Source organism: Peromyscus maniculatus, chromosome 1 (assembly GCF_049852395.1).
Source record: "Peromyscus maniculatus bairdii isolate BWxNUB_F1_BW_parent chromosome 1, HU_Pman_BW_mat_3.1, whole genome shotgun sequence".
Classification (NCBI taxonomy): domain Eukaryota; kingdom Metazoa; phylum Chordata; class Mammalia; order Rodentia; family Cricetidae; genus Peromyscus; species Peromyscus maniculatus.
The window spans coordinates 59,990,564-60,011,900 of NC_134852.1; the positions used below are offsets into that span (position 1 = coordinate 59,990,564).

At 42.4% G+C, this 21,337-nt stretch overlaps 1 protein-coding gene across 2 annotated transcripts in view; it reads right to left on the reverse strand.

The window, feature by feature from the left end:
* Prmt3 (protein arginine methyltransferase 3) overlaps positions 1-21,337 on the reverse strand; it is an 81,432-nt gene that overhangs the window by 55,190 nt on the left and 4,905 nt on the right. For both annotated transcript variants that reach the window (XM_042277033.2, XM_042277035.2), the window contains exons 6-9: positions 19,360-19,519; positions 18,075-18,216; positions 13,757-13,822; positions 5,436-5,557 (exon numbers count right to left, since the gene is read on the reverse strand). In XM_042277033.2, the coding sequence (XP_042132967.1) occupies positions 5,436-5,557; positions 13,757-13,822; positions 18,075-18,216; positions 19,360-19,519 (490 nt within the window). The remainder of the gene's footprint in view (positions 1-5,435; positions 5,558-13,756; positions 13,823-18,074; positions 18,217-19,359; positions 19,520-21,337) is intronic.

Below are 21,337 nucleotides of genomic sequence, written 5' to 3' on the forward strand. Positions count from 1 at the left end.
ATTCTATGGAAGAAAGGATAAGCAAAGCAATAAATAGCTTACCAAAAGGGGCTGTTTAGATGACTTTAAAAAAAAACAACAACCAAAAAAAGGAAGCAAGGGTATTGCTGGGCGGTAGTGGTACACGCCTTTAATCCCAGCACTTGTGAGGTAGAAGTAGGCAGATCTCTGTGAGTTCAAGGCCAGTCTGAGCTACATAGCATGTCCCAGGACAGCCAAGACTACACAGAGAAATCCTGTCTCAAAAAAACCAACACACACGGGGAGGAGGGTGTCAAGGAGAATTATGTGGGCCCTACAAAAACTTATTAACAACCCTGCAGATACTTCAAATGAGAACGTGTAAGTATGACTGATGCCAAAACAGACTTTAGAGGATGGCCAGCAGTGCCCAGGAAGTCAGCAGGTAGGTCTATCCAGATGATTCTTGTTCTGTTTGTAGGTTCATATCCCACAGACACCTGTGAGAGCACAGGTGGAAGATAACTGTAACAGAGCAGTTACGGAGGCCTGTCTGATGGGGGAAGGGCAGAGGATAAGGCGGACTCAGGCTCTCATCCTGAGTGATAGTTACTGTATGTTTATTTTCCTCTGAGATTTTTGAATACTTATGCATTTTCCTGCTCACTTATGTTTCTGTATTTGTTTATATCTATGTTGTATTTCATGCAAAAACAAAAAAGGAAAAACTGCTCAGTTTTGAATTTCTTCAAGGAATACTTTGAAAATACTATATATATCTGCTTGCTGTTTTCTACAACACTAAGGCTCTAGCAACTATAAACACTTCATGCTTTTGAAAGGAGCAGCACCCCATCCACCCACCCACCCATGCAGCCACATCTCAGGAAGGCTGTGTGGAGACAAGGCCTGCTCTGTGAACAACTGTCTGCTTGGGCAATTTATAATCTTGCCACAACTCACCATGCTGTTAGCACCAGCAATCACCTGCTCAGATATGGATGCAGAGAAGATAATTCAAGGCTACACAGAAGAGACAAAGTTCCATTGTTCCCAGGACCCCAGGGGGATTTAGAGTGCTCCACACAGTTTTCAGCACCAGCTGACTTCTCCCATTAAGGAAAAAATCTACAGACTGAACTTAGAAACCCAAGTGCACCCCAGTCTTATTTTGAGCCTAAAAGCGTTCTAAATGAATCTCTTTAGCAAAATCTGCTGTAAAACTAGTAAAGCTTCAACGTGTGGGAATATTTCTCTGTAATAAAAAACCCTTTAAGTAGCTCTCAACTAATCCAATAAGCACCGAATTATCGATTTGTTCCAGCATGGAAACTGCACTAGAGCAAAACCCTCTCCACTTATTCCTGTCTGCAGAGCAGCAACCTCATCTACTTCATTAAGATACTGGAGGAGGTGTCAAGAGAGCTGACATACACCAGTGCCCCACGGAGAAAGTCAGAGAGGGAAGAGGACGATGATCAGCACAGGGTGCCATGGGATCTCCACGGTGGAGCTGGTGCTGGGAGAGGCCCCAGGGAGAAAAGAGCTAGTAGTATACCACATGGAAGAGGCAGGGGTCACACCAAGAGTTGAAAGGTGAGGCTGACAGTCATATTTCCTTAAGACAATGAAGAACCATTTATGTATCTTTAGAATAAGCAGTGTAGCATTAAGTTTGCTATCCACTTTTGCCCACGGTTTTAAGAAACATTTTAAGAAATATAAGAAAATACACAAGTAAAAAGCAGAGCATCAGGGGAATTCACAATCAAGTGAATAACATTTAAAAGTGGTGACAGACAGTCCTAAAATGCAGAAAAGAACACAGGTGTGTCAACAAAAGTTGAAAGTGAATGACAGCAGGTGAGAATACTCTAATAGGTATAGCACTGATGAGCTTTCAGTTCAGTGAACCAAAACCACATTATTTCTTCATCTTTTGTTGCCCAAACATATTGAAATGACAATTTAAAATGTAATAATAAAAACAGAGGTTTTTTATAAGAGCATATCAGAAAACAAAAAATTCTGGTTATTTGGTGGGAGAGAAAAACCCAATCAGGCAAACCTATGCAAAACCCAGCACTCAAGTGCACAGCAGACTGGATAAAGCCATTCCTCACAACACACACCTCAGAAGTGGGCCAGGACAAGGCTACTGCTTGAGTTCTCCACTCCCAGTGCATCCGTTGGCACAAGTCACAATACAATAACTCAACCTCTACCTCAGTTAAAACAATCATCAGATTCAAGCAGATAGGAGGCTCCAGATCCGAGGAGGGCAACTTAACTGACTTTGAACCCGTGGTGTCCTAGGTGTTGAAAATTCATTAATCTCTTCACTCACCAGACAGGTGTCCACAGGAGCCCCTCATGTCCCTGCCACAGAGGAGCTGGCATTTCAGGAAGTCTATGTCAGTTCTATTCAAAGTGTTGCCAAGTGCCCACCATCATTTTGTTTTGCAGGTGTTAGGGAAGAAAAGATGAGAGTCTAGAGGACACTTATATAAACAGGACAGCAGGTCAAAACAGGCCTCAGTTATTCTCTGTATTCTGTTTGTGGTGTTGGGGTCAAGCCCGGGCCTCACATATGCTAGGCAGATGCTTGGCTGCTATACACCTCCCCAGGCTTTTCTTATCTTGTTTAATACACTAGACAGAGGCAACATGAAAGACTGCACCTTCCATTTCACACTAGGGCTGAAAGTACCACACTGTGAACATGAGATAGATCAGCTTTCCCATGAAAACTCTCCAGCTACGTCAAAGTCTGAATGATGAGCTAGCCATCCATGGCTGAGTCGGGGAGAAACTAGAGAAATGGCAAAATACAACCAGCAGAGATCTGAGAGTGAACGCAGTATGTAACTGTCTGGCGGTTGAATAGCTTTGCTACCCTCATGTAAGTTTATGTTTCTGAAATGATTACTCTCTGCACAGTTAAAACCACAATAGCAGGAAAGCAATTCCTTTCTCTTCCATGTTTTAGTTTTATTTGCTATACTAATACCTCTGAAATCCTCAGCATATTTTTCACACAGGCAACCTCAGAACAGGTGGTCACACTATTTTTACACTTTAACACAATGACTCAAATTAAATAACTAAAGTGTATCTCACTCTAAACTCAATAGAAAGAACTAAAGAAATGTTAGTAGTTTATTACTAAATGGCAGAACCTATAGTTTGAGCACTGTTGGCAAGTTACTAGTAATTAATTTAAACTAAGATTCAATACATGATTGATGATCCACTTACTGATATGGTGTATTAGATAATGTTAAAATTCTCCCACAAAAATAAATAACAGGATAAATAACAGGATGTGCTGTGACAGACAAGAACATAGTCAGAACTGCTACCGCTGGGCATCATGATCCATGTATCATGTATGGCTGAAACAGTGGATTAGGCTACACAGCTATCTAACAGTTTCAAGAAAATTAAAGTTTTAGCAAAACGTGCCTGATTTCCTCTCTGTGGCAAATGTCCACACTGTAACTTAAGCAACACCACCTAGCACAGTGAGATAAAGACTATAGAAACATCAGTATTAGGATACAACTATTGCCTCTGAAAATATCCATCCTTAAAAAAACACAAAAAACCTAAAGTGACAAGGTATTCATTCAACAAGCAGCCAGAGGCAGTGGCCTGCCACAGCACTAAGAACTGTGACAGGAAGTTACTTCCTTGGCCTGGATGTCCACCTACCTCTCAGCTCCCACCACATAGATGCAAGAGAAGCATGTGCAGGGACACCACACTCTAAAATCTACTGCTTGCTTGAAATGTCACTGTCATCCTCCATGAGTGACAGGTCATGACAAAGTGTTAAGATGACCACAAAGGAAAAGAGACTAAAAAGCAGCTGCCCTGTGTACCACAGACACCTTCCTTCTGGCAGTGGTGCCAAGGCTGTATTGCCAGCTGGTGGGGCTTTGGGGAAGTGCGTGGGTAATGAAGGCACAGCCTTCATCAATGGGTAGGTAAGTCCACCTCATGATGTCACAGGGACATGGGACTAAGGAGCAGGGACTAGCTGGAACCAAACCTTGAAGACGAGACCTTGCCCCCTGGGTTTCCCCTGACCCATACCATCAAGTGAGTTTTCCTCCACACCCTTCTACCAAAGTATTCTGTAGTCGGAAGGTTTTAGCATTATCCCACAGCAGTGTTCTGCCTCCACTCCAGCATAACAACACAAATCCAGCTGACCCTGAGCAATGACCTCTGAAACAGTGAGCTGAATTAAGCTCTCCTGCAGAACAGAGCTCATCATGGAACTGAAACCTGAACATGTACACATAAATTTGGGCTGGAGCAATGGCTCAGCAGGTAAGAGCACTGGCTGCTCTTCCAGAGGCCCTGGGTTCAGTTCTCAGCATGCACACAGTGGTTCACAACTGTCCCGGAACTACAGTTTCAGAGGCTTCAATATCCTGTTCTGGCTTCTGCAGGCACCAGGTATGTGCACGGTACACATATATACATACACACAGGCCAAACACATCCAATTTTCCTTTAAACTAAAAAAAAGTTTTAAACGTGTTTCTAAACTTGAACACTATACACTTGAGTTCTACAGTTCAGATACAATGAATGTGAACATGATCGTGTATAAACATGTATCTAAAACTCTTGGGAACTGAAACAAACTATCCTTTTCCATCACTTTAATAAAACACAAAATTCAATTGAAAGCACAGGTGGTCCAGTCCTGCAGGATCAAGCTAGTGCACAAAGAAGCAGGGTATTGAACACTGGAACTTCTGGCAAAAGTGCCTTCCTATAATCTTACTACCAACAGTGAGTGTTTGTTAATTGTTCTAAAATAGCTTTTCCTTGGGATGGTGTCTCTCATGTTTGTTTGAACAAGCGACTGAGATACCTGCTAATGACCCCTAGGGTGACAGTGACTACTTAACTGTGCATCCTATAAATGAGACATAAAAACTCAAACTGCAGTTTGAGTTTACAAAACTGCAGAATGGCATACACACAGCCACAACTTCAGCTCACTTCTAGACACTCCAGAATTTACTTTGTATAATCAGGAGGAATCCAGCTGATGTCAGAGAATAAAAACGGAAGCTCAGTCTTTAATATAACTTTAATATATGTGTGTATATATGATATAACTTTAATATAACTGCTGAGTCCTAAAGAAAGTATCACTGACAGATTTGCTCTGGGGCGTCTTGAGTTAATATCATCCTATGATAGTTCGTGGTTTTATATATAATCAGTATCCTCTGGGTCAAAACAGCATAAAAACAATTCCGTAACAACTGTCAGGATGATTCGGCATGCAGTTCCAGCTCAACACAACTTAAGATTTTATTGTGCTGGTGGATTTTGCAAAAAGACAAATATCTTGACTATCTCTTACTAGACATTTACTAAAAATTAGGAAATGTGTAAGTTTTCAAGTCCAAAATTAATTATAAACTGAGTGTTAAATGTACACCTACCTTATGATATCCATAGCCTGGTAGAGGATTTCAGACTGATCAACTGCAATCACTTTCTTTGCCCCAGCTTTGGCAGCAAACATGGAGAGAATTCCAGTTCCACACCCAACGTCCAGAACAACCTGGAAAATAAAACAGCTACTACTGAGGACGGCCTCTATTTCCACCTGCACAAAATGTGAGAGTATTTGGGGACAGGAATATCTTTTGATTAAAAAGTTTAACTTGATCAAACATGGTGATTTCTATGTGCAGAAACAACATATTATGGGTTATTTTAATTTATGCGTTATTAATAATGGTGCAGTTGGCCACCGTCTTCCACAATTAGGCCAATAGTGCTAAATTAAAAGACATTTTGCACAAACTGAGTAACTCCATTGCCAATGTAAAGGTGCTTTACCCTGCTAATTGCTAGAGTCTAACTGAGGCTCAGTGATTCTAAATTTGGGTAGAAACAAGCTTTTCAAGTTTGAGCAAAAGGAATTAAAGTAGATCCCATACAATTTAGAAACAGTTACAAAGGCAAAAGGGCACAATGGACATGAGGGAGGTGACCAGAAGGAAGGGCTAGGGACATGAGTGGGGAGGGAATCTGCCAAACACTTTGCTTGAGAATGTCACAGTAGTTCTAATGCCTTCTATGCTAACCTAAGAAATACCTGGAGTAAACTGCCAGGCTTTAGATCTTTCATTGTCAGTGACATGACCGCAATGCTATAAATTTGTCCCAAATAAGTACCATTCCAGGGCCCATCCACTTTAAGCGCCAGGTTCTGATCTTGGTAAGGAGTTCACCAAGCAAGCCAAAACCCTATCTTTGTAGTTTTGAGACTGGATGTTACTGTAGCCCAGCCTGACCTTGAACTTGCAATTCTCCTGCCTCAGTCTCCTAAATGCTGGGATTATAGGAGTGTACAACCATGCCTAGCTCCCCAAGTCTTTCTCTTAATACAATTGTTTTAGAGAAATGAACAATATGAATAAAAGAATATAAAATAATGCCAAGCTGTGATGTAATACAAGCTGGAATAAATATTAGAGCATGGGGAAAGGGATATACTCTTTTTAAGTTTTAAACAGGTTGGAGAACACCTCTGATTCATATGATTAGAGAACCAAGCCTTAACAGGACTGTGTTATACAAAGATCTGGGTACATAACTGCTATGGAATAATCTTTTTGTACCCTGTGAAGATGTGTCTTTACCAAGGCACCTTCTGATCCATTTCACAAAAGGCTAAGTGTCCAATAGCTAGGCAGGTAGAGGTTAGGTGGGACTTGTGGACAAAAAGAGAATGCAAGGAAAAAGGGCAGAGATGCCAGTCAAACACAGAGAAAGCAGATGAACATGCTGAAAAATGGTAGAGTGTAGATAAGAAAAATGGGTTAAGTTTTAAGAGCTAGTTAGTAACAAGACTAAGCTATTGGCTGAGCAACTATAATTAATAATAAGTCTCTGTGTGGTTATTTGGGGAGTCGGTGGTCATGACAAAAAACCCTGCCTACACATAACTAAGGTGACATCCACAGGGCCAGTCTACTATGAGGTAAGACTATGGAACAAACACCCAAGACATGTACCAATAGGACAAGCACAGATAGTATCCTCTGTATTTATATGTGAACTATATAAGAATATATTGTTTCTCATTCTTTCTCTTGAGTTGCTAACTTTCTTCTTTCCAATGTAACCTTACATCAGAGTTCTGAGGAATGGGGATGTAGTTCAGTGGGAGAGTGTGTACACACCCAGCACAGGGTTGAATTTCTTGCAACAGAAATAAAACAAGCAATCCTTTAAAGTTAAGAGATTATTTATAATGTGACTCAGCTGCTGTGGAACACCTTCCCTGAGGGATAGAAATGATATCTAACCCCCCGTTGAGGGTACCAAGACAAACCATGGCTCAGAAGTCCAACTTGGAAAGCCAGTGAGTTGATGGGGCTTACTTAAAATTTCCCCACAGCTACACAGCTGGAGTCCCCCTTCAGCTAATCTTCTTCCCTCTACATACTCTAGTACCTCTCCAGACCATGGCAAGACAATGCAGGAAGGGGAGGCTGGAATCTCAGTGAGGGCCCAATGACCCTCTGGACCTCTTCCTCCCATGGGGCAACATCAGCAATCTCTAAGAATTTTTTTTTAATACCATTGAAAACTAAATAATTCTGTCAAGTTCCAAATAAAATACACCAAAACAGGGGCTGGAGAGATGGCTCAGCAGTTAAGAGCACTGACTGCTCTTCCAGAGGTCCTGAGTTCAATTCCCAGCAACCACATGGTGGCTCACAACCATCTATAACGAGATCTGGTGCCCTCTTCTGGCCCACAGTCATACATGCTTTATACACAATAAATAAATAAATCTTAAAAAAAAAAAAATACACCAAAACAGAGAGAAAGCAGTAGAGCACATAGTACAAATGTACATTGTGGCTACATGCAGCATGACAGTGGTGTGGCAAAAGCTCCCCAAAAAGTTCATTTTTGTGGCAAGGACAGAATCCATAGCATCTCCCAAAATGTGCATTAAAATACAATTTGTAGAATTAGAAATAAAAGGTTGGAAAGGGCCTGAGAAGCTTGATCATATGCTGCACTGGCAAAGGTGTCTAAGGACACTGGATATATAAACAATTATAATGTATCAGGGAAAGATAGTCCACACTGCTAGTCATTCAGGAAATACACATCTGAATTATAAGAACCTCTCAGACACGTTAGCTACAAGACAGAAAACAAACTAAAGTTAGCAAGGACTCAGAAGCCTTGTGCATGGCTGGGAATGGAAGAGAAAAAACCCACTTTAAAAAACTATGTGGCAGCCTTTAAGACAATTCCACTTCTGGGCACATCTCCAAATAAAGAGGGTAGGTTCTCAGAGGGCATCTCAACACCCATGTTAACAGCAACAATATCCACAACAGAGAGCAGTATGGAAGTAACCTGACCACCCATGGACTGATGGATGGATACCAGGGCATATAAGTGTCATCAGTTTACCCAGCCTTAAAAAGGAAAGTAATTCTGAGATATGCTCCAATATGAAGTCTTTGGAGCCACTGTTATGTGAGAGAGAGAGAGAGCACATGATTCTACTTACATAAGACGCTTAGAATAGTCACAGCAGTAAGTAAGAAAAATAGTGATGTACAGGAGCCGAAGGGAGGGGAAGTGGGGAGTCAGCAATGTACAGTTTCAGCTTTGTAAGATGAACACAGCTCTAGAGATGATGGGGTGATGGGCCACAGCATTTGGACTGTACTGAATACCACTCAACTGTATACTTAAAATGACTAAGACAGAAAAATTTGTCTATTGTTTAATCACACTGGAAAACGGGAGAAGAAATATTAATAAGGGATAATTTCTATAAAGAATAATTGCACAAAAAGATTTAGGACATACACGCATAGTTCAATTAAGAATGTGTTTCCAAGCTGGAGAGAGAGTTTGGTGGTAAGAGTGATTGCTAGGCAAACATGAGGACTGGAGTTCAGATTCCAGCACCCACGCAACAAGCCCTATATTGCAGCCAGCCATGCCTGCAACCATCTCTGAGTGGGGAAAAGACTGGAGGATTTCTGGGGCTTGCTGGCTTCCATCCTAGCCAATAAAATGGGAGCCCCAGGGAATGTGACTCAGGGGACTGCGGTGAGGGGGACATGATACAGGAAGATACTTAATGCCCTCTACTGGCCTTGGGGCCTGTGCTAACAGGGACATACCACACAGATCACACACACACACACACACACACACACACACACACACACACACACACACACACACACACACACACGCTCTCTTATTTAATCCTCATTTTTCAAACGATCAAAGTAAATTCCAAAGAGGAAGAAGCAGGTCCAGGACCCCACAGCTGGTGAACCATGGTGACTGGCTTCTAATACAGGTCAAGTTGCTTCCAGAGCCTAATTATACTCTCCACTGAACTTTAGTAGTTAATTACATCTAGCTGATAACTGAGTGATCAGACAGGCAAAACTTGACTCAGGAAAAGTAGTAAAAATAACAAAATAAGTTGGTGCTACTATATAAAATGATAAAAGAAGTTGATTTCCTTTTTTTCTAAAATAAATAAATAAAGAGAATTAACAAACCTTAACTGTAGACAGAAGCCAGCAACATAAAAAAGGCACCTGACTGGGAATTTCTTCAATGGACTCCAAACAAATTAATTATGAGCATGGGAGAGGATGATTAAATGTCACCCAAAGTTAAATTAATTGAGCTACCATATGGTCTCCACAGGAATTTTGAGAATTGAAACAATATTAAGGAAGGAGAGAAGATAGGGAGGGAACGGAAAAGGAGAAGAAGACCATTTTTAATTACAGCCACCCTAAAAAACAACAACCGTGCCCTGTGTGCTTGTGAAGATGAGGTGCCACAGGATGCTGTGGAGGTCAGAGGACAACCTGGGGTGCCATCCTTGCCTTCTGCAGTTTGGAACAACGTCTCTGTTATCGACTGCTGTGTGCCCCAGGCAAGCTGTCCAGAGCTCCTGGGAGTCTCCTGGCACTGCCTCCCTTTGCCCAAGGGGCTCTTGGGTTACAGACCTGCTACTGCATCTAGCTTTATGTGGGCTATGGAGATACAAACTCACTGGGCCCTCATGCTTGCATGTATAACCACTAAACCATCCCCGTCCCCTAACAACACTTGGAGAAACACATCTCTACTATGCACTGTACAGTTATAGAAGCCAGTGCTGTAACATGAAGTTTACTTAATACATAAAAGGGAAAACATTGTAATAAAATGCAGGAAAAAAATGAACTTCATGGACTTTTAAAACAACGACATATAAATACATAAAAGGGGAAACATAGTAATAAAATGCAGGAAAAAGTGGACTTTTAAAACCACACATAAAAACTTACATGACCGCCGGGCGTGGTGGCGCACGCCTTTAATCCCAGCACTCGGGAGGCAGAGCCAGGCGGATCTCTGTGAGTTCGAGGCCAGCCTGGGCTACCAAGTGAGCTCCAGGAAAGGCGCAAAGCTACACAGAGAAACCCTGTCTCGAAAAAACCAAAAAAAAAAAAAAAAAAAAAAAAAAAAAACTTACATGACCATGCCACACAGCAACAACCACATACGTACTTGTCTTAATAGCCACACTGTAACTAACAAGTCCCACCCTAACTACCATCCCTTTTACACTGACACACTGCTTCTCAGTGCCAAGAATTAGGCTTGTAAGCACTACACTAGAACACAAAGCCTAGGGTTTTTTTTTCAGTTCTGTGGTTTGAAGACATCAATTAACCTCCCAGTTTGAAAGTAAACTTAAGACAAACCACAGGTAAAGCAGACAAATGCCATCTAGTTCCATGGTGTTACACAATGACCTATGCATTATCAGATGCACTTAAATACACAGTACTGCATCCTCTACAGCCACAGCCACAGCCCAAGGGGAGATAAAAGCTGTAGGCTATTTAATATCCTTCATCACAAAAACGTGTGTCCTTAACGTGCTTTAAGAAGCTTAAATAGTTCACGTTACAGTGACTTTTGAGAAGCCACAAATGCCAAGCAAAATTCATCACACTGATAAAGTTAATGGCTAACACCTCGGGCAAAGCAGCAAGGAGGTGCTCACACTAGCCTGCCATTCCTTCCCCGGGCAGGCTCTCTCAATAAGAGAAGTGGAAGATCACAAACCGACTCCACAGTTTGCCATGGTTTGTTCATGAGGCAAAAGTACTATGTTTTATTTGCTTGATTGTTGTTGTGTGTGTGTGTGTGTGTGTGTGTGTGTGTGTGTGTGTGTGTGTGTGTGTGTGCATATGTGCATGCACATGTGTGTCCAGATGTACATTTACATGTATGTATGTTTGTACATAGAGACCAGAGATTGACTTGGGGTGCCGTACTCTACCACTCTCCACCACTTGAGCCCAGAGCCAATGACTCAGCTTTTCTAGCTAGCCAGCTTGCTGCAGGAAACCCATCTGTGCCTCCACTGCACCTGATCACAGCACTTGGTAATTACATGGATGCTGGGAATGTGAACTCGCTTATGCAGCGAGTGCTTTAGCACTGATCCATAGCCCCAGTACAGACACACACACACATACATACACACACACATACATACACACAAACATCATACACACACAAACATACACACACACAGCACTGCAACAAAGAAACTATGAGCAAAAGTCACTGTGTACAGGTTCATGAACTTAGTAAGAACTTTTCCTAGTCACAAAAAACTTATTTCAAAAGACTAAATCCTCTAGTAACTATTTGATCCCTTCTACTCCAGAGTGCATGAGAGAACAACTTCTAAATCACCGCCTCAATTCCTACAGCACTCACATCACAAAGCAATGAGAAGATGCCTCAAAGACAGGAGAGCGCTCTGACAACAGCATCGTCAATGAGAAAGGACCTGAAAACTCAGTCTGCAGGTGAGGCACACAGCAATTCCCCACGTGCCCGGATCTTATAGCTGGCTCATGCCTGGCTAGATAAGGACTGCTTCATTTCTACACAGTTTACTAGGTTAAGAATAAAGTAAAAATAAATAACAACCTGCAAATAACCAAACTAGAACTATAAAGTGACATGTTCATAGGCCGATCCCATCTACAGGCATGCACACGGCATGCACACGGCACACATACAGACAAGAAGGTATACACATGTACACAGAAAAAAAAAGAAAGTAAATAGAAAGCCATTCCAGACACGCCCCACTGTGTGAACAGAAGCGGCTCTCCCAACAAAGGTCTCCACTCTCTGCTCTTCCAAGACAAAAGCCCAGGAAATAATCCACAGGAGCTTGAAGAACTAAAAACGCCTGTGAAGGAAGAACCATGGAGAGAAACTCCAGGAAAGGTAGTCCAATGGCAGAACTGGTAACTCCTGACCAAATTGGGGTGACTTCTAACAAAGACAAACAGAAACTTGATGCTGTAGGCAACCATGCCAATGTAGAAAGGGAAGGAAAGGACAGAGTGGAGAGAAGAAAATGTGAGAACTTGTGAGGAAGGATTACTACACACATACACACACACACATACACACACACAGACATGTACATAAGCACACATACATATGTACACATGTGCCTACACAGAGACACACACAGATGTGTACAAGCTCACACGTGTACATGTGTGTGCATACACATACACACACACATAGACACACACAGAAAGAGAGACAAATGCACCAAGACACAGAGAGACACACACACATAAAGTATATGACCATCATTTTATAAACAACATAGCTGTCAAGATGGCTCATCAGGTAAGCTTGGGTCTGATCCCTGGGAACCACATAGTGAAAGGAGAGCCAGGCAGAGGTGGCACACACCTTTAATCCCCGCACTCGGGAGGCAGAGGCAGGCAGATCTCTGTGAGTTCAAGGCCAGCCTAGTCTACAGAGCGAGTTCCAGGACAGGCTCCAAAACTACAGAGAGACCCTGTCTCAGGGAAGAAAAAAAAAAAAAGAAAGGAGAATGACCTCTGGCAAGTTGTCCCTGAACTCCATCTGTGTGCTCGCTCGCGCTCGCGCTCTCTCTCTCTCTCTCTCTCTCTCTCTCTCTCTCTCTCTCTCTCTCTCTCTCTCTCTCTCTCTCTCTCACACACACACACACACACACACACACACACACACACACACACACACACACACCAGGACTGGCGAGATGGCTCAGTAGATAAGGGCGCTTGCTGCCAAGTCTGACAACCTGGAACCTGTATGGTAGAAGCACAGAACCATCCTCTGTCCACCACACGCACTCTGTGGTACGCATATGCCCACTCCACCATACACACTACATACATGTAAAGAAGAGAGAGAGAAGAAGAAATAAGTAAAATGTACTAATGTCTTTAAATAAGTTTGACAGTATTAAAACTGATTACAAGATGTCCCAATTAAGCTTTTAACTCACAAAGGACTAAATCTTACAGAAAAAAATTCTAGCTCTTATATTTTACTCTAGTCAACATTATGAATTTTTAACTATACAACACAGTAGAATAATAACTAAAAGTGTGCTTTGCCATGGGGTTGATCTGATACATTCCAAGCACACAATCACTACAAATCAAAAACTATAATGAATAGACTATTGGATAGGTGAAGTTTGACTAGGCTCTATTTTTGTAATGAACGACTTTCAGCTTTACAAAAGACCCCCTGAATGGCAGCCCCATCAGCATCTTGGACATCAGAATACAGCACCACGCAGCAGTGCATCAAAGGCCCCTGGGAAGCAAAGCCTGAGTCAATCATCCAGGACGGGCGGTTCAAGACACTCACTCACCTTATCTTTGAAGATGTGTGGATTTCGGTATATGAAATCTCTGTAGCTTTCTGTGCGGACTTTGTCCTAGAGTAGAGAGCAAAGCACTGTGTTTTACAAGGACAGTCTGAGCAAATGAATTCTATGAACTTATGGCTACTGTATTACACACTGCTAGCTTCTACAGCTACATTCTGCCTGGAAAACTGAGCTATTTAATGTTTTTTCTTTCTAAAAGAAAGCAATAAAGAAGGAAAATAGCAGCAACACATAAAAATCTTTATATGAAAAGTATCAGTGAAAGTTAGATCTAGCCATTAGTTTGAAATGTGCATGTCTTTCTCTTTCCACACATGGTCACTGTCAGACTCAAGTGATGATAAATAGTAAGAGAAGGCACCCTATAAGCTGAGCCTGGCTCCCTACACTGAAGCTACCTGAAAATTAGGAACTGAAAAAATAAAACAGATACATGAAAAGGTGAGGTATGGGGATCATGAATTCACACTGATGAAGTTTTTCTAAGAAAGCCACATCAGCATCTGATTTAGAGTACTCTTTTGTTTCTAGAAATGTCTGCAGTAGGAAATGATGCTTCAAAGCCTGTAGGCCTAGAAGGAACTCATGTGAAGCCTGCAGTATCCATGACCAGACTCCATGCTCAGGAGTTCCTCATAAGCTGTTACCATGCAGGCCTGCAGCAGCCTCACATTCCTGCTGGCTGGTGACCTAGCTGCATCCCCAAGTCAGACACACACAGCCTGCAGATGAGGAGAGGAAAAATGAGTATGGTAAAGATAGGTGTCACCAAGTGAGAAATTCTACCTTTGGGTTTCACATAAAAAACAAAAATAGTCTGCTGGGCAGTAGTGGTGCACACCTTAATCCCAGCACTCAGGAAGCAGAGGCAGATGGATCTCTGAGTTTGAGGCCAGCCTGATCTATAGAGCAAGTTCCATGACAGCCAGGGCTACACAGAGAAACCTTGTCTCAAAACAAACAAACAAATAAATAAATTAAGTAAATAAATAAAAACAGTTGACCCTCTGTTACCTCTGTGTGTCACTTTTAAGGATTCAGACAAATAACCAAATCTGTCCTGAGCCCACTCGACCTTGTTATCTTTCCCTAAATAATGTACACCAGTGACCTGTCTTCTCATTTCCCCACAAAATAAACAGGAAATTTACATCACAAAGACAATTCCTCTAAAATCCATCGAACAGACCTATTTCAAAATTAATTTTCTTTTTTTGTTGGGGGGAGGGGGGGAGTCCACTTGGTCCAATTAGTGCTGGGTGTGGGGCAAATTGGGGGGAGGAGAGAGTGGGTAGGATTATGCCTTTTCCAAGAATAAAGAAGACATAAAAATAAAATGCCCCTTTAAATGCACACCACTTGTACATTTTCTGCTGACACAACAGAACTAACTCTAAGTGTGCATCAGTCCCAGGGGCAGCAGCGTGCAAGGCTCTTGCCTATCACCCTGCCTCTCCACACTCCAAATAATCCATGCATCCCAGCTGCTGTCCTAACCACACTGCCTCCTGGCTATGCTCCTCCTGTGGTCTCCCCCATCACCTGCCCTGTTCCGAAGCTCATCACACACAGCCTCAGCTCAATAACTGATGTTTTGCTATAAAAAAAAAAAAAAAGCCCATGATCCTAAACAGGAAAGCGACTAAAGAACTCGCCTTAAAAACTGCTTCCAAACCAAGATGGCAGTGTAGGCCTGTGACCCTGCAGCATGTGGCAGTGGGAGCTGAAAGGTCAAGAGTTCAAGGTCATCCTTGGCTACACACAGAGTCTCAGGCCAGTCTAAGCTACAGGAGACCCTGTCTCAAACAAACAAAATAACAAAGAAAATCCTCAAAATAGAACAAAAGTTCTGAAGACTTTACTCTAACAAAAGACCAACAAGAGTACAGAATAAAACTTGGAAGGCGTCTTTCTCATCAACCAGATGCAAAGGACAAAACCAGAGCTCTGATACACAGGAGGCTGTGTGGAGGTGACCGGAGCTCAGCTCCATCCCTCTAAACAAACCACTGCAGCTGAGCCTCAGGCAGAGAAGCCACCGAGACAATTTTACATCCACACACCACCCATCAAGGTGCCCTGGCGTAGGAAGGGAACACAAAGCCCAAGTCAGCTGCAGGTGCGAGGAGACAACATAACAAGCACCCACACTTCACTCTCAACAGCATGTGACAGAACACCTGCATACCCGGACAGCGACTGCCACAGCAAACACAGGCAGACTGGGGTGCAGCTGAGACCTGCATCACAGCCAACAGCCCCTCTTCAAAGGCACGAAGTAGCAAGGGCTGTCTGAAGTTCACTTAACCCACACCTCTGTCAACTGTGTCTTTAAACTCTGAACAATTACATTCATCCAAACCCTAGAAATGAGATTGCAATTACGATAAAATGTCTGCGACCAAACAAGAAAACCCACCAGTCAGTCTTTAAATGCCTTACACTAAGTGCTTCCCACTCTGAAATGACTTGACGGAGTTAGGTAGGTTTTCTGTAGCAAGACACCATGGAACAGTTCATTTGTGCTGAGAGCTGTTCTGGTGAAAATCAGGAAATACAACCTGCTCCAGGGCATGCTACTCCTTAACTTTGCCAATATCAAACCCATCCACATCTCCAAGAGTAATTCTGTACCACAGGAAGTTAAACTGAGGCAGAGACAGCACCTAAGTGGTTCTCTAAAGTAAAGAGCCTTCCAGCTGGAGTCCCCATGTGCATCCAGGAGTCTGGCATTGGTCACATGTCACAGTCTCTAAGTGCTGACACGCAGGCGCATGAGTCCTAGGCAGAGTTCTGTTTTATGCAAAATAGCCTTCTCTGGTCACTGCAGTGGAAACACTTCCATCCACGGGACTTGCAGTGACCATGACCTGTCTGGAAAAGGCGACACAAGTTCTACACTAAAGATACAAAGGGCATGAAGCACTAAGTGGACAGATCTAAAACAACCAACTGGGCTTAGATGACAGCTTATCATCTTTACAGAAAATAGTCTACCCCGAATATGAAGCATGCTGTTTTGGGATATCTGATCACACTATGCAACTTTAGGACTGTGTTAATAAAATTAACCTTGGATTGGGGGCAGAGCCAGCAACTAGTTGACAAGAATTAGTCACAGAGAATACAGAGGACCCAGGAGACGGACAGAGAAGACACACATGAAGGAATAGGGAGAGACTTGGAGATGTGCAGTCCTTTTTGGTCTGGAGAGAGGACAGAGGTGTGCTTGCTGGGTCTCTGGGAAAAAAGGGAAGGTCAGCTGATTGCTCCTCCTGCTCCTCCTCCACTTCTTTGATCTATCAGGTTTTTAACCCCAAAATCGGACTCCTGAGTCTTTACTGGTAACAGAACAACTTAGATAAAAATAACAGCATGTCCATTTACTTTACATAAATTCACTCATTTATATGATATCTACTGTCTGCAATGCTATACCATCATTACTCAGGTGACAGCAACTGATATATGGCATTAGTAATTGCATGATACTGCTTTAAAGTCCTTGGGTCAACTTTAAGTAGAATAATCTGGAGGGAGGCTGTAGGAAGGATTTTTTATTGACTGATTTTAGGAAAAGAGAATGTAACATCTAAAATTCCTAGAGATAAATATCTAACAATTTTACAATCCAAAATTTGTTCCATTTTATGCTAGTCAGGTAGATTCGGTTTTGCTGAGTTCAAACTCTTACTATTGTAATCTACACTATTGGATAAAATGTACTGTCAGTATATATAGTTAGAAACTACTTCTATCTTATATGGACATTACCACTATGACTATTAAAACTGAACAGATTCAAATACCAGGTCTGACCACATTAGGAAACATTTCTATATTATCAATGATTTTGTGGGTTATAAGTCAGTCATACCATGAATACTGTGAGAACTATTAGAAATTTAAGATAATTACTTGCCCAAACCAAGTCAGCATTGCTATTTTAAAAACTAAAAGTGTTTCTTTTCCATGTTAAAAAACAAACATGTCATTTAATTCCTACTTCACACAGTAGATATTCCTGGGAAGACCAGAACCACTAAGCAGGTTTTTTTTTTCAATGTTCAATTTCAAGCAAAAAGTAACTTCATAAAGAAAAGATGAATATTTAAGTTAATAGGATTCACAGGGACTTGACACCTCTGTAATCTTTTCATCTGAGGAGCAGTTATCTAAGCACCAGAGGTGTACACACACACACACACACACACACACTCACTCACTCACTCTTGGGTATTAAGGCCTGTTCTATAGGGTTCTCCCTTGGAGGATCTGATGCACATGAACTCTGTCCAACCTTTAGCATTTCTTCATGTATCCCATAATGCCCGTAGGAGCTGAAGTAGACACCATCCTCATCTTCCTGCAGGTCTGCAATGGCAGTCGTGGAGGAGCAGGTTCTGACATCTACGTTCATCACAAAGTCCTGAGCAAATTGTCTGTAATCAATTTGAAATATACCCTTGAGACAGGTTTATTGGACCATGAGAAAAGGCAAGGCTGGAGGGTGAGGAAGGGGAGGGGGAGTGGGACAGTGTGCCCAGCATCTTAAATCCTTTTCTAGCTGAAGCCCCAACAGCACCCCCTGCTGGATCTGAAGTAATATCTGGGTGACCTGTCAATACACTGCTTTATTCAAATGTATTTTTCCTACTGTTCTATGGAGCCTATTTCAACTTTGAATGTTCCTGAAACGGGTTAAATGAGCAGAGCAGAGCAGACCCAAGAAAGTTGACCCCACCCACTCCAGATCTCACTCAGGTGGTGACATCTTAGTGAGCTACAAGCTACACAAGAGTAAGGAGCACAAAAAGGCAGAAAGTTGAGCTGGTGACAGCTGACTACGTTCCCGAGCATGACAGTCAGAAACAAGGACCAGGACTTGAAGGGACTCTGCTCTCCCTGCCCCAGACATTCTGGCCAGTCATCAAATAGGAACTCAGGTACTAGCGACCAGCTTACAGATCCAGAAGGGAGGAGCTGGGAGGTGGACACGCTATGGATCCACATGTGAAGGCCTGTGCCCACCTCTAGACTAACAAGTTCCCCCAAGAGATGCAGGACTCCTGGAGAATGCCAACTCAGCAAGGAAAAACGTTCCCCATCTATCTGGTTCTTGGGTTAAATTCTATACTACTGTCACATTTTGGTTTTTTAAAAACAAAATTTCAACACTGTGTTTTCCCAGTACCTAAATATAATAATAATAATAATAATAATAATAATAATAATAATAATAATTCTTCCGTTTCTGAAAAACTAGGATACGACAATCAAAGAGGCGAAACCAACTAGAAGCAAACAAACAAACAAAAAAAAAACCAAAAAACTTGAAAGGCAGGAAATATTAAAAACAAATATTCAAGAGGAAATTAGAACAGCCACACATGCAAAGTAATTATGAGGTATGTACAAGTACATAAAAATGCAATGCTACAGTGATCTGTATTCACACGCCATGAAACGCTGCGTGTCTTTAATGCTCCTAAAGTAAGTATATGCACTGAGTGTCTAGCATCCCAAGTGTTCTTGCCGGTAACTACCCTACACCTAAAGCAGCATTTGGTTGGACAGGGAGTTACTTCATCTTCTGCAGATCCTCGCGCGCCCGAGCCAATGCAGCCTCAGCAGACAGCGCCCGCGCCTCCATGTGCTTCAATTTCTCCACAATGGATGTACTTTCACTGAGTCCATTGGGGTATGAGAAGGGAGTCGACACTGGCTCATAAAGATCTTCTACATCTAAAAGGTAAACGGACATCATTATCAGGCCACCTCACAGCAGCATAGTGGGGACCAACAGGCCTAAGTGCCTACCACGGTCAAGTGAGAAAAATGATGAAAAGCAGTTTTCACATACTTGTCATCCATGCTCTCTGATTTGACCTCATGGAGTGTGATAGTCTGCCTTTCATTAGCTAGCTAAACTGAACATGTGTATGCATGGATACACTGAACCAAACACAGGTGGGAGACTCCAGTGTTCACCACTAAGCTTTCAAGTGTGCACATATTACATCACACCTCACTCTCAAACGATCTGAAATGCAAACAGTTATTCCTACTTCAGACACAGAGAAAATAAATCTCGAAAAAGCTTAGTGACCAACTCAAAAGTCATACAGTTACTTATTGGAGAAGAGAAAACTCAACACCTGCCTTACCAAGCCAGGTTCTTGACCCTAACAAAGCCACCTCTCAGCCTGTGTCCTTAGCCTCAGTATGGCAGATAGCACATGCAGACACAGGTAATCCTGCTGGGTGAAACAAGAGGAGAGCAGTGTGTGAAGGAAAACCTGCCAATACCAAAGGGCAAACACAAAATCTCACTCAGAAGTGCATTTAAAACACAGCCTACCAAGGCAGATAGAGAGAGTTGGGCCACCATGTGCTAGGACTGTTAAGATTTCCCTTCAGATGAATACATTCAGGACATCTCACCCATGTGACGACAGCTGATGCCTTGGTGTACATGTGAAATGTGCCAACACAGCACAGCTTAAGTGTTCCCATCATACATAAAAATGGTGGGTAAATGCTGGATGCTAATGTGCTTGACTGCAATAGCCATTTCATAACGTCTATATTCACAGGATCACAACTGTGCATCCCCGAAGGTTACACTCAATCACACCTTCATCAAATGAGGAAGACAGGTCATTCTTTAAGGATGGAGTACAGATAAGGACTACTATACATCCAAATCCTTCCCATCCCAGGCAAGACACTAACATTTTATTATAATATTATGATGCAGCCAAAATCTTAGGCAAAAAAAAAAAAATCTTGTCGGGACGTGGTGGTGCTGCCTTCAATCCCAGCACTCTGGAGGCAGAGGTAGGTGGATCTCAGTGAGTTCGAGGCCAGCCTATTCTACAGAGTGAGGTCCAGAATAGCCAGGTCTACACAAAGAAACCTTGTCTTGAAAAACCAAAGCAAAACAAACAAACAAAATCTTGATTTAATCTTAATTCCATCATTAACATCTAGTGTAGAAATAACCCTGTAGAGATAGAGCCAGTGAGTCTTAAGAAACCCCAGAACCAGCAGGAGACTTCATTAACTTTCAGGTCTACCTATAGCAACAAACACTGCTGACACTGTCCTCCATGCAGGACTGAGGACAGTACTCCAACCCCACTTGGGGTTCTGCTGTGATACTTATGAAGACACTTCTTCAGTGTTGGGACCCAACAGCTAAGCTAACCAGGACACACTGCTGCTCCCGGAGTCTAGAGCCCAAGCTGAAACCCCCCCGCCCCCCCCCACACACACACACACAATGCCACATCACTGACCTCAATTCAGAGAACAGTCATCTCATGTGTTTGGAACACTCAGTCCCTAGGTGGTCATGTTCAGAAAGTTGTAGAACCTTTAGGAGGTAGAACTCACTACAGGAAGTGGGTTACTGGGAGAGGACAATAAGCTTTTAACTTTTATTTGTATTTTGTGTATGTTTATCTGCTGGTCTGTATGTATATACACATGCAGGTGCTCACAGAAGCCTCCAGAAGAGGGTGTCATATCCCTTGGAACTGAAGTTATACTAGGTTGTAA